Source organism: Hemicordylus capensis, chromosome 5 (assembly GCF_027244095.1).
Source record: "Hemicordylus capensis ecotype Gifberg chromosome 5, rHemCap1.1.pri, whole genome shotgun sequence".
Lineage (NCBI taxonomy): Eukaryota > Metazoa > Chordata > Lepidosauria > Squamata > Cordylidae > Hemicordylus > Hemicordylus capensis.
In genome coordinates this window covers 144,515,341-144,527,768 of record NC_069661.1, presented here as the reverse complement: position 1 = coordinate 144,527,768, position 12,428 = coordinate 144,515,341, and the positions used below count along the sequence as shown (strand labels likewise).

Here is a 12,428-nt window from a genome sequence, read left to right as displayed (position 1 = left end):
TCAACACCAATGAAACAAAGCAGGCCTACAAGAAAGAACAAGTCAAGAACCGAGCAGAAAAATGGAGAAATAAGCCACTGCATGGTCAATATTTGCACAATATAAGTGGAAAATCAGACATCACCAAGACCTGGCAATGGCTTAAGAATGGTAACTTGAAGAAAGAAACAGAGGGTTTAATACTGGCTGCACAAAAACAGGCACTAAGAACAATAAGAGGAAAAGTTGAAAAATCCACAACAAACAGCAAATGCCGCCTTTGTAAAGAAGCAGATGAAACAGTGGACCACCTAATCAGCTGTTGTAAAAAGATTGCACAGACTGACTACAAACAAAGGCATGACAAAGTAGCAGCGATGATACACTGGAACATCTGCAAAAAATACAAGCTACTTATAGCCAAAAATTGGTGGGACCATAAAATTGAAAAAGTTGAAGAAAATGAAGATGCAAAAATATTATGGGACTTCCGACTACAAACAGACAAACATCTGCCACACAAAACACCAGATATAACTGTAGTTGAGAAGAAAGAAAAACAAGTCAAAATAATCGACATAGCAATACCAGGGGATAGCAGAATAGAAGAAAAAGAAATAGAAAAAAATCACCAAATACAAAGATCTACAAATGGAAATTGAAAGGCTGTGGCAGAAAAAGACCAGAATAATCCCAGTGGTAATTGGCACCCTGGGTGCAGTTCCAAAAGACCTTGAAGAGCACCTCAACACCATAGGGGCCACAGAAATCACCATCAGCCAGTTACAAAAAGCAGCTTTACTGGGAACAGCCTATATTCTGCGACGATATCTATAACAACAACAACAACATTGACAATAAAATTCAGCCATCCCAGGTCCTTGGGAAGGACTTGATGTCTGGATAAAACAAACCAGTCAATAAAACCTGTCTGACTGTGTAAACAAGAAATAATAATAAAAACATTAACAGGAAGTAGTTCACATCTCAATAACTATGCTTTTGGGATATCTTAACTGAAGACATTACTGCTTGTTTACATTCATAAGTGAATAAAAATGTTTTGGCAGCAATAAGAATTAGAACTGCTGACAAGTGGAGAGACCCTAGTGAGAACTAAACACGAGAGACAGAAGAAAGACACTTTTATGTCTGAGTGATAGCTGTTTATTACTTTCATAGATGGAACAGAAAGACTAGTAAAATCTGGATAAGTGCAAGGTTAATTACCTATATTAAACCATAACAAATGATATCAATTTATTTTTAAAATAACAGAATTAAAAACACTGAAGTTGAATGAGTAGAGGGGAAAGGAGAAAGGGGTAATTATTTATGGCTGAAGAGAGAATCTGGAAGCGGAAATGAAGCTCAATAATTATAAAAGAACAGAAACTTAGCTTAAATTGGTGCTTTTGATCTTTGCTTTTGGCCACATTCTTTTGGCCACATTCTCACAACTACTGTATATGACAAGGGCAGTTAAAGAGTTAACCCATGATCACCAAGCTGTGCACACTTCTGTGGAGTGGGACGTGAGAACCCAGAATTTCCAGGCTATCCCATTCAAACTGCTGCGGTCAAACTGCATTTAACCAGGATAGACAACTAGGTTCGGATCCGGGTTCTTGTGTCATGCTCCACAAGAGCATGCACGGCTTGGTGATTTTTTTTTTTTTAAAAACATTTATATCCCGTTCTTCCTCCAAGGAGCCCAAAGCGGTGTACTACCTACTTGAGTTTCTTCTCACAACAACACTGTGAAGTAGGTTAGGCTGAGAGAGAAGTGACTGGCCCAGAGTCACCCAGCAGGTATCATGGCTGAATGGGGATTTGAACTCGGGTCTCCCCGGTCCTAATCCAGCTCTCTAATCACTACACCATTCTGGCCCTTTGCAGTAAAACCTTTAACCACATTTGCTGTAGTCAAAGGAATGCAACCTTTGTTGATTTTCTGAAAACATAATGGATAGTTTAAGAGAATTGAGTATGTTGGTAAAAGATATCAAAATGATATATTTGATGACTGAATTTCTGTGTGGTGCGGGGGGATTGGGGGGTGTACTGTCTATGAGGAACTTTGCATGGTAACCCATATACCTCCTCATCCCTCTTATTCCTGTTTTGATATCTTTTAGTTCAGTTGATTGCTTTATAACTGAGGCTTCTAGAAGTGGAATTATTTTAGTCCTGCTGCAAAGTAACTGGCCCTATCCACCCGCAGCACAGTACCTCCAGTGACTGTTGCTGGTGTCTATTTTATGTTTCTTTTTAGATTGTGAGCCCTTTGGGGACAGGGATATATCTTATTTATTTGTTATTTCTCTGTGTAAACTGCCCTGAGCCATTTTTGGAAGGGCGGTATAGAAATCAAATGAATGAATGAATGGAGGACCATTTTCTACCACTGAGGAGGTTAGTGGGTCTTCTTTACTGGACCTACTGCCTTTAGTTTAGCCGAAAGGACAAACCTATGAGGTTGTTTTCACATACAGCCTGATTCAGGGTAGGGAATTCTAGCCTGGGTTAGGCTTTGCGTGAGAACTGCCGGGGTTGGGCCTGATCCTGGTGGGGCAGTGCTGCCTTTTTAGCCTGACATTTAGTCTTGGTTAATGGTGCCAACATGCCCATTAACCCAGTCTACAGGATTGTTTGCCTCCTCGGGCTTTCTCCAGCCCAAGGAGACACAAGGATGGGAATATCGGACCTCCGAAAAGTATACAGTGTACTGTGCTTGACTGGCCAGCAAACTCGCCTGACCTGACCCCATAGAGAATCTATGGGGCATTGCCATGAGAGACATGAGACCAAACAATGCAGAATTGCTGAAGGCCGCTAATGAAGCATCCTGGTCTTCCATAATACCTCATCAGTGCCACAGGCTGATAGCATCCATGCCACGCCGCATTGAGGCAGTAATTGCTGCAAAAGGGGCCCAAACCAAGTACTGAATACATATGCATGCTTATACTTTTCAGAGGTCCGATATTCTTCTATTCTTCAATCCTTGTCTTCTTGGTTCCATGTAATATTCTAATTTTCTTAGATTGTGGATTTGGGGTTTTCATGAGCTGTACGCCATGATCATCACAATTATAACAAATTAAGGCTTGACTTATCTCGCTTTGCATGTAATGCGTCTGTCTCATATATCAGTTTCACCTTTTAATTTGCATTACTGAAATTAATGGACTTTTGCACGATATTCTAATTTTCCGAGTTTCACCTGTAGAACGTCAGTCTCCTGGGGGAATCCCCCAATGCACTGTACTCGGTATGTACTGCATTGTTTCTGCAGGTAAAGAAACCACAGATAATGGGGCATCAAGGCAGTGGGAATGGGGGTTGGGTTAGGTTCCTGGAGGCTAGAAAAATCACTCCAAATAAGCAAAAAGGGCAAAGAAAATGGGGGCGGGGGGATAAATTGCCCTACCATGATCTGCGGGTGACGGGGCCTGGCCACTATGCCAGAACCTAAGGGGTATACTCGTGGGTCAAATGGGCCGTAACCAAAAATTTGGCTTAAAATAAGCCAAATCTGACAACAGAAAGTCCCCAATCCCCCATTGCCCCATTGAAAAAAAATCACAGAAAACATGTTTTTTTTTTTTTTTTAAATGAGCCACAAAATGGCCCCTTTTCCCAAAATGGTGCCCAGAAATGACCTGGGAGGTAATTTCTGGCCACCTTAACCCTTTGTTTCCTTAACCCTTTGTTTTCCGCATATGCCAAGGTTGGGTGTCAATTACCCAGCCTCAGGTATGTGGAACCGTCGATTTCAAGTCTGCGAATGGCGAGGTTCGCCTGTATATAGAAGTACTGTATACAGAAGTATTTGAGTGTGTATAGTTTACTTCTTATTTTATGCTGCTAATTAATTTTCTTATATGGTAATCAGTGCCAGTATATGTGCTCCAAATGTGTGATTAGCAACTTGCCTTTGGTGAGTATGAAATACCTCTAGGATACCTGACATAGAGGTCCAAAAAAGAGGGGGTGAATTTTTAGGTCTCAAAAGATCATCAGATGTACAGTATGTGTGGGCAGGTGGGCTAGTAAACATTTTTATGTGCTAGTAACATTTGTGAATATATTTACAAGGTTGACATGCTCTATTATCTGCAATGCCCTGTGTGTATTCTTCATTAGTTACTTTTGAATTGACAAAAAAACCTGTGGCTGATCTCAGTCACAAAAAAGAACCTAAAACTCTGTGCTTCTCCTACTATAGGATGTGCATTGTGAATTGTTCCAAATTAAATAAGAATGCATGCTCCATTTTTTTGTGACAGAAACTGGCATTCATTAGGAAGATGAGATCACCAAAACAACATAAAATGAAGAAGGCACACAATTGTCTTCTAAAATATGTCAACTGCACTCTCTTTTTCTCTGTTTTCATTTTAATATCTGCCAATCTCTAGTCAGTTTAAATTGTTACCATCATCTGCATTGATTTAAACCTTTCATCCTCCCACCTGCCCCACTGCACACTGATGAAAAACATTACTATTACCACTAATTAACATGAATTTATCACCAATGGTGTGCTAAGTATTGTATAGGTATAATAATGAAATGGTATGAGGGCCAGCTTCGAGCGGCTGCTCATCTTAGAAACTAGACGACTATACCCACGATCAGGTGAAATCGGGCTAGAGGAGCCTAACCTGATTTCGCCTGACCATGAGAACCACCGGGCTCGCAGGTGAGCCCGGTAGCCTCCAGGTGGTTAACCCGCCAAACTACCCCTCTCTTTAAACCGGGTTTGTGGAGTGAGTGCTCCGCAAACCCAGTTTTTAAAATCGTGAGTTGCTGTGGTGCGGCTCCACACCATAACAATTCATGAGGGGACCCCTGACCAGAGGCTGAAAACCAGCCTCCTAGCTTGGGGGTCTCTCCAGCATGCCCTGTGCGCTCGTGCAGGGTATGCTGGAGCTTCCGGGAGCCACACAGCCCCCGATCCTCCCACCCCCCGCCGGCTCCATAACAGAGCCGGCAGTCGTGTGGGCGGCCAATCCGGCCGCCCAGGGCTGCTGCCCTGCTTGTCTGCAGGGAGAGCGGGCTAAGCCTGCTCTCCCCACTAACCCCCTCATGGCTTTTCTCACTAATTGTGAGAAGAGCCTCTAAGAGTCATTCACACAATCGAAAACTGAGGCTATTCCCATGATCGCCCAAAAGCGGGCTAAAGGAGCCCAGCCTGCTTTGGGGTGATTGTGTGCTGCAATGCTCCCGGCAGCTAGCTAGCCACAGTAAATCCCCCTCCCCTTAAACCAGATTAATGGAGAGATCGCTCTGTTAACCTTGTTTTTTTGTTCATGTGTCACTGCAGCACATGGCAACACATGAGTAGACCCCTGACCGGGAGGCTGCAAGCCGCCTCCTGGGCTCAGGGGTCTCTACAGGATGCCCTGCGCACTCACGCAGGGCATCCTGGAACTTCCAGGAGCTGCACAACCCCCGATCCCCGCAGCCCCCACTGGCTCCGTCACGGAGCCAGCTGCCCAGCTATGAGCAGCTAAGCCCGCTCTCCCCGCAGAACCCCGTCAGGTGCTTTATACATGTTGTGTGTGAAGTGCCTCACTGTGTTTTACCCAGGTTTGGGAGCTGTGTGCACTCCCAGTTTCCAGTTGAGTAGAACCAAGGTAAGAGGAACACTTGGTTGAAGTGATTGTGTGGAAGCAAGGTAAGAGGAAAAGCTACCCAGGTTTGCCTCCTACCTTGCTTCCACACAATCATTTCTACCCACATTTTCCTCTTATCTTGCTTCCGTAAAACCAAAAATTGAGAGCACACACAGCTCCCAAACCCAGGTAGAACACAGTTTTTGATTGTGTGAATGACCTCTAGGTCTTCTAAGTGTGCAGTCTTATGTATATTCCCCTGGGGGTACTGTATACAGTGAGAGCTACTTCCAAGGAAACTTGCATAAGATTGGCTGTATGTCTAATGATGTGCCCTCTGAACCTCACATTAGTGCATCCTTTGTGGGAGATCTCTTAACATTTGTTTCTGCTTTAAAATATCCCTATGGTTTAAAGCAATCCTATGGGTTTTTTAAACAACAAAACATTGAAATTTTTCCTTCTTGTGCATCCCATTTCTCCTAACTCACTCACCCTTCCATGCTGCATTGTATGCTGGTTTTCTAAGATCCCCCTCACTCTGAAGTTTAAAAAGCACCTTAAAGTTTCACTACAATAAGCTGCACTAGAGACATGAATTCACCCTTGGGTATTTTTAGATTGCAGCAGTGTGCCCTAATACAGCCTGCTCGATGTATCTGCCGAATTCCACACTCACAGTTTTTGCAGATGCAGCTGTGTATCTGGATCACAATGCTCATCTGGGTTCTATTGTTGTGTACATCTTTTGATATGGGATTGGTGCATATTCAATTCCCTTCTGAGTCAATAGTTGTTTATGAGTAGGTAAGCACAGCTATAGCTGGATAGGGGCCACAGGCTTTATGTAATTTATTCTTATATGCTAAATAGCTCTAATTCCTCTCCAAAGCTTGGTTGCATTTCAGTGGTTCTTATTGCTTAGTGAAATATTTTGGGTTCCTTTGGGGAAAAATGTAGTTGTTATAACTGCAATTTCTGTTTCACCCCAGTAGCTTTCCTCAGCACCTGCTCCATGTTAATTTGAAATATAATTGCTTCACTCTTGTAATTTGTTAAGGTATTATCTAAGATTGATTTATTACTAAGGCCCTCACTGGTGTTCTTTACTGATATGAACTATAACTTGGTAAGGAGAGTCATAACCCATTTCAGATACAAATACTAAAATTAATTAAGCAATTAGTTAATTAAGAATTATAATTAATTAATTACAAATTGTAAAATGAATTAATCCCCTTACTAAATGTATTTTCAGCGGCATTAATTAAATGCAGCATAAAATTACAATATTACATTGAAGGGCTTTAACCCATTTTAATTTAGTTTCCCTTAACTATTAACTTCAGTCTCATTTTAAAATCTCTTTCAACATTCTTGCTGGAAGGATTTCTGAGGTTACCCCATTTTCACCAGCCCCTTCATTTTTTTTAGAAGGTTCCTGTTTGGAAGTTAAAGGTGTGTTAGATTTTCATGGTAATTTTCCACCTGAGTATATATTGCATTTGATAGCACTGTGGTCACTATTGGTTCAACCACACTAAACATCTTGTACCTGATCCTGTGCAATGCTTAGGATTGCTCCACTGTGTATTGTACATATTTGGCACAATTCACTGGGATTTGTCATGAATGAGCCCCTCTGAAATGATCTTGGGCTGGCCATAGCCCCAGGGGCAGATCTCATACTTTGTTTGTAGAAGATCCCAGGTCCCATTCTTTTCTCTTTCTCCAGCTAAAAGGATGATGGGCAGCAGGTAGGGATGTGTGAATCAATTTAGGAACAAATCTATTTGTATCTGAATCTAGCTGATTTGGGTGATTTGGAGACGGAAGAAGTCACCCCTTTGGTCCATTGGCTAGATTTGGGACCAAATCAAATCACGCCAGATTTGATTCAAATCATTTTGAGATTTGGATCCCTTCTGTTAATTCCCCCAGATTCCCTTATTTAATTTTTTTTTAAAGCTAAACTCTAGACTCTAGCCCTCCATAACTCCTTGTAGAAGTGGAGTTATGGAGCAAAATGTGTGGCCACTATTTTTTAAGTCTTTTGATTCTTTGGTGTATAATAACCTTTTCTCAATGAATCTCTATGATGATTCATTACACACCTTCATTTCTTCTATTCATTTTGACTGTCTTTGGACAGTGCCAACTGTCAACTGCCATGTGCCAACTACACCCCGCTTCCACCTGCAAGGCAGTGGAGTACTACTCGGGTTCTGTTCTAGGGACTTTTTTCAAGTGTTTCGACTCTTTGGTGTCTAATAATCTTCCCTTATCATGAATCCCTAGGAACATAGGAAGCTGCCATATACTGAGTCAGACCATAGGCCCATCTAGCTCAGGATTGTCTTCACAGACTGGCAGCGGCTTCGCCAAGGTTGCAGGCAGGAATCTCTCCTGAAAGAATCTCGCTCAGCCCTATCTTGGAGATGTCAGGGAGGGAATTTGGAACCTTCTGCTCTTCCAAGAGTAGCTCCATCCCCTAAGGGGAATATCTTACCGTGCTCACACATCAAGTCTCCCATTCATATGCAGACAGGGTAGACCCTGCTTAGTTAGGGAGACAAGTCGTGCTTGCTACCACAAGACCAGCTCTCCTCTCACATTACACACACCAAATAGTCTGAACACCTCAAAAAATTCTAAAAAATAAACTGAGTGTGTGTGTGTGTGTGTGTGTGTGTGTGTGTCTGTGCGCGCGCGTGCAGTTGACACATGGCAGTTGACAGTTGGCAGGGGGAGAGCAACTGTCTCTATCCATCACCAGCACAGCATCCCTCCAGTGGCTGTTGCATTAAAGAATCTTATGATTCTTTTTTTAGATTGTGAGCACTTTGGGGACAGTAAGCCATTCCATTTTATCTATCTATCTATCTATCTATCTATCTATCTATCTATCTAAATCATTTTGGGAACTTTTGTTGAAAAGTGGTATATAAATATTCACCATCAGCGTCCTATGTGACATTTTGCCAAAAGCCACTCACTGTTATTGGTAAATGTAATTACTTTGTAGGATAGACTTTGTGGATTTATGGAAGTTCTTGTCCTTTCTTGTCATTTTCACTGCATAAATGTTGCCTTTATTTGCTGAAACAATGTGCTGCTTTGCCCCTCTTTTGTATTTATCCAATGTTATCATTGTTTGTTTTTAAATGCTATAAGCAAAATAAGTAAATAATTAATAAAACCTGTTCTTTAAAAATTAGTTGCAAATTTGGAACACCCATCCATAAAACACTATTCAATTTTACTGAAAGACTTCCAAAGTCCAAGCCAAATTGAATATATAAACTGTTTTTGAGGTGCTCCTTCCTTGGGTAAAGGCCAAATTTTGGGGCTACATTTTAAGAGCAGCACCAAACCTTTACTCCTTATCTCTTGAATTGGACTGCCAAGACATTCTGTTTGGCAGGATGTAGTGACTGGACCCTTTTGGTTTGAGAGCTAAAGAGGTACTTTATTTAACTCAAATAGAAGAGTGGCCAAGAAAATGTGATCATAGATGCCCTTAGGCTATAAGGGCCTTTGTATTAATTATGAGGTATATTATTTATATATTCATATTTATATCACACTTTATCAATCATATCTCTCAAAGCAGCTATCATGGTAACAAGCCTCTATTTATATTTCAATACATAGGAAACAACGTTATGAGGACCATACATGGTGTGGGAGAGATGATGACTCAAATGGTCCTCAGCAGAGGTTCTATCTTTCCTCTGTCTGTACCTGATGTGCCTCCAAGCATCCTCCCAAGCAAACAAACCATCACTTTAGAGAGTGAAGATGTCACTGTGATGGACACAAAGTTAAAAATCATTGAGATTTTACAGGTAAAGACCTTCACTCTAAACTTGCAGTTAAACCAAAGCCCTAATATTGAGCCCTTTTTCATGATCTGCAGACAATCCTCTTATTGTTGCTGGGTGGGCAGATTGCCTGCCCAGATAATTATCTGCTGCTGGCAGCAGTGGGGTTTTGGTGCTGGGAGGCCCCTCGAACTTCCATAATGCACTGTGCGAGTGCACAGTGCATTATGTGGGGTTTAGTGATGCCAGTCGGGAGGCTGCAGGTCTGTGGGTGCTGTGAGGAGCCGCAGAGCACTGACACACAATCAGCCCAGGCTAATGGCGTGTTTGCACCCAGGCTAGCAGCCAGGGCTCCTTTGCGGATTTGCCACCGTGCTGCAGCTGGAAGTTGCACGGCTCCTGGCAATTCTCATGTGCAGGCAAAACCAGACTGGGCTTCCCTAGCCCAGTTTTGCCTGTGCATGAGAACAGCCTCATTCTCTGTTATGAACCTAAGTATTATGCATGAAGACTCCTGATGGGGGTGCTATAGCTCCGTTTTGGAGCTACAGAGATAGGTTTTGACTTCATCATAAGGTCACCTCACTGCTGTCCATTTCCACTGCCACCAAGTCTCCTGTGCCTCAGTCCCATGAGCTCCAGTGTGGAAGACTGCCTTAGAACCCAGCCTCTAATTCAATGTGAGTAATAGTTTCAGGAATTTTGGGTTGATCTCTAATGATTTAAAAATATTGGGTAGCGTCCAGAGTAAAAGTGGTGTGAGTGGAACTGTAACAGGAGGAGAGCGATTTTCTGGACTCCGCCCTTCCTTTTGCAGCCCCACAGGATGTGTGTGCAAGTCTTAAAACACTACTTTTTTTTTACTGGAATGCTGACAGTGGAGCCTAAGGGCCGTTTTGCTCATCTTTCCCTATAGTGATCTTTGCTCAGCTCCTGCTACTCCACACAGGAGATACTTCCTGTTGTTTAAGAGGAGCTCTTGCAAGACTGAGGCAGCAGGCAGTGAGTGTTCTAGAGAGAATGGAATCCCAGAAATGCCACTAGAGAAAGGGGGCTGTCTCTAAATACTTCACAGCTAAGCCCAGAGGCCCACTACACCCCCACTAACTCTAGAGATGATCCAGAAAGGAGGGCAAGTGGTTTACTGAGCCATGTATAGAGATCCAAACTAGCTGGCTGGCAGCTCTAGTGCCAGAGAAAGGATAAGAAAGTGGGGCTTTTAAAGACTGACACCATGTAGCTGCAGTGCCTGGGGAGAAACATCAATGGGTAAAATGTGTCAAAACAACCTTCTCTCTCAAATTCCTGAACATTTCAAATCCAATATGACACTTTTCCTACATCTTGGACAGGACATCCAATTCCTGGACTGTCCAGGTCAATCCTGGACATGTGGCAATACTTTGTGAAGTAATACATATTTTTTTCAATTAAATATCCTTCAAGGCAATAGTAACTTTGGTTTGATAAACAAATAATCTTTGAACGCTCTTGAAAATCCTCAGAGGGGCTCAAAAGAGTGGCATCTCATGTTCTCTTGCCTTATAGTTTATACTTAGTGTTCGACTTGACTACAGAATATCCTACATGCTGTCTATTTACAAGAAGGAATTTGGGGAAAGCAATGAAAATGTTGATGGTTCTGTAGCATCTCCACCTGACTCGCCAACTATCACCTCAGGTACTGTTGCTGAAGCAGAATAATTCAAAATAGTGGTGATTCTTTTTTGCAGATAAAATCTCTCTTATTCTGGCCAAACTGGATTCCACAGATACTGCAGAGTTTACTGTGGAGATGTCCAGCAACTCCTCTTATAGGACTCAATTAGATCACTTTCAGTTTGTGACTCCTGAGGATATGGACAAACTGCTTCGGGCTGTATGTCCTACAACCTGTTCTCTTGACTCTTGCCTATTATTTCATCTGGTAATTGTATTATCAGAGAGGGTATGGGAAATATTGTCAGTGCTTCTCTGAGGGAAGGCAGGATACCTCCTTGGCTTAAGAGGCTATTAGAAATTATTTGAAAAAACCTGCATTGGATCCCTCAGAGTTAGATAAATACAGACCCATTTCCAAACTTTCATGGTTGGGCAAGGTGATTGAGCAGGTGGTAGCCTCTCAGCTCCAGGCAGTTTTGGATGATATAGATTACCTAGACCCATTTCAAACCAGCTTTTGAGTGGGCTATGGGATTGAGACTGCCTTGGTCTCAACCATATGCAAGTAACCTCTAGGCTTGACTACTGTAATGCACTCTCCGTGGGGCTGGCTTTGTACATAGTCCAGAAACCACTATTGGTACAGAATGCAGCGGCCAGATTGTTCTCTGGGACGACCCAAAGGGAACATAAAACATCAATTTTAAAATAAAAGAATTGCACTGGCTGCTATGTTTACTCATGAAATACAAAGTACTGGTTATTACCTATGAACCCCTCAATGGTTTGGGTCTAGGGTACTTAAGAGAGTGCCTTCTTTGTCATGAATGCTGCCACTATTAAGATCATCTGGGGAGGTCCGGTTACAAGTTGCCACCGGTTCATTTGGTGGTGACTTGGGACCAGGCCTTCTCTGTGGCTGCACTAGGGCTTTGGAATATGCTTCCTGTTGAAATAAACACATCTCCATCTCTGATTGCTTTTAGGAAGCAGGGGTGTGCAGAATATCCCAATTTGGGACATTCTGAGCTTGGAATGGGCTGTTTCGAGTGTTCCAAGCTCGGAAAAGAACCCCCTTAAGGGATCCTGTTCCAAGCTCAGACTGGAATGACCCGGTTCTGGCAGGAACATCCTGGCCCATTCTGGATGCCATTTTTGGATTTTAAAATGGCGGTTGTGCATGCATGGTGACCATTTCGAAATAAAAAATCATGGCTGGGATGTTTCAGCTGGGAGAGGGGTTCATTCTGTCAGAGTGACCGGCTCACCAGTTGCTCTGACGGAATGTCCCGGGCATTTTGCATTTTGGATTTGGAACAGAATGCAAAATGCATTCCAT

The 12,428-nt window shown here is 42.5% G+C and overlaps 1 protein-coding gene across 8 annotated transcripts in view; it reads left to right on the top strand.

The window, feature by feature from the left end:
- ITPR2 (inositol 1,4,5-trisphosphate receptor type 2) overlaps nt 1-12,428 on the top strand; it is a 352,451-nt gene that overhangs the window by 118,926 nt on the left and 221,097 nt on the right. For all 8 annotated transcript variants that reach the window (XM_053252991.1, XM_053252992.1, XM_053252990.1 and 5 more), the window contains 2 exons: nt 9,258-9,451; nt 10,976-11,108. In XM_053252991.1, the coding sequence (XP_053108966.1) occupies nt 9,258-9,451; nt 10,976-11,108 (327 nt within the window). The remainder of the gene's footprint in view (nt 1-9,257; nt 9,452-10,975; nt 11,109-12,428) is intronic.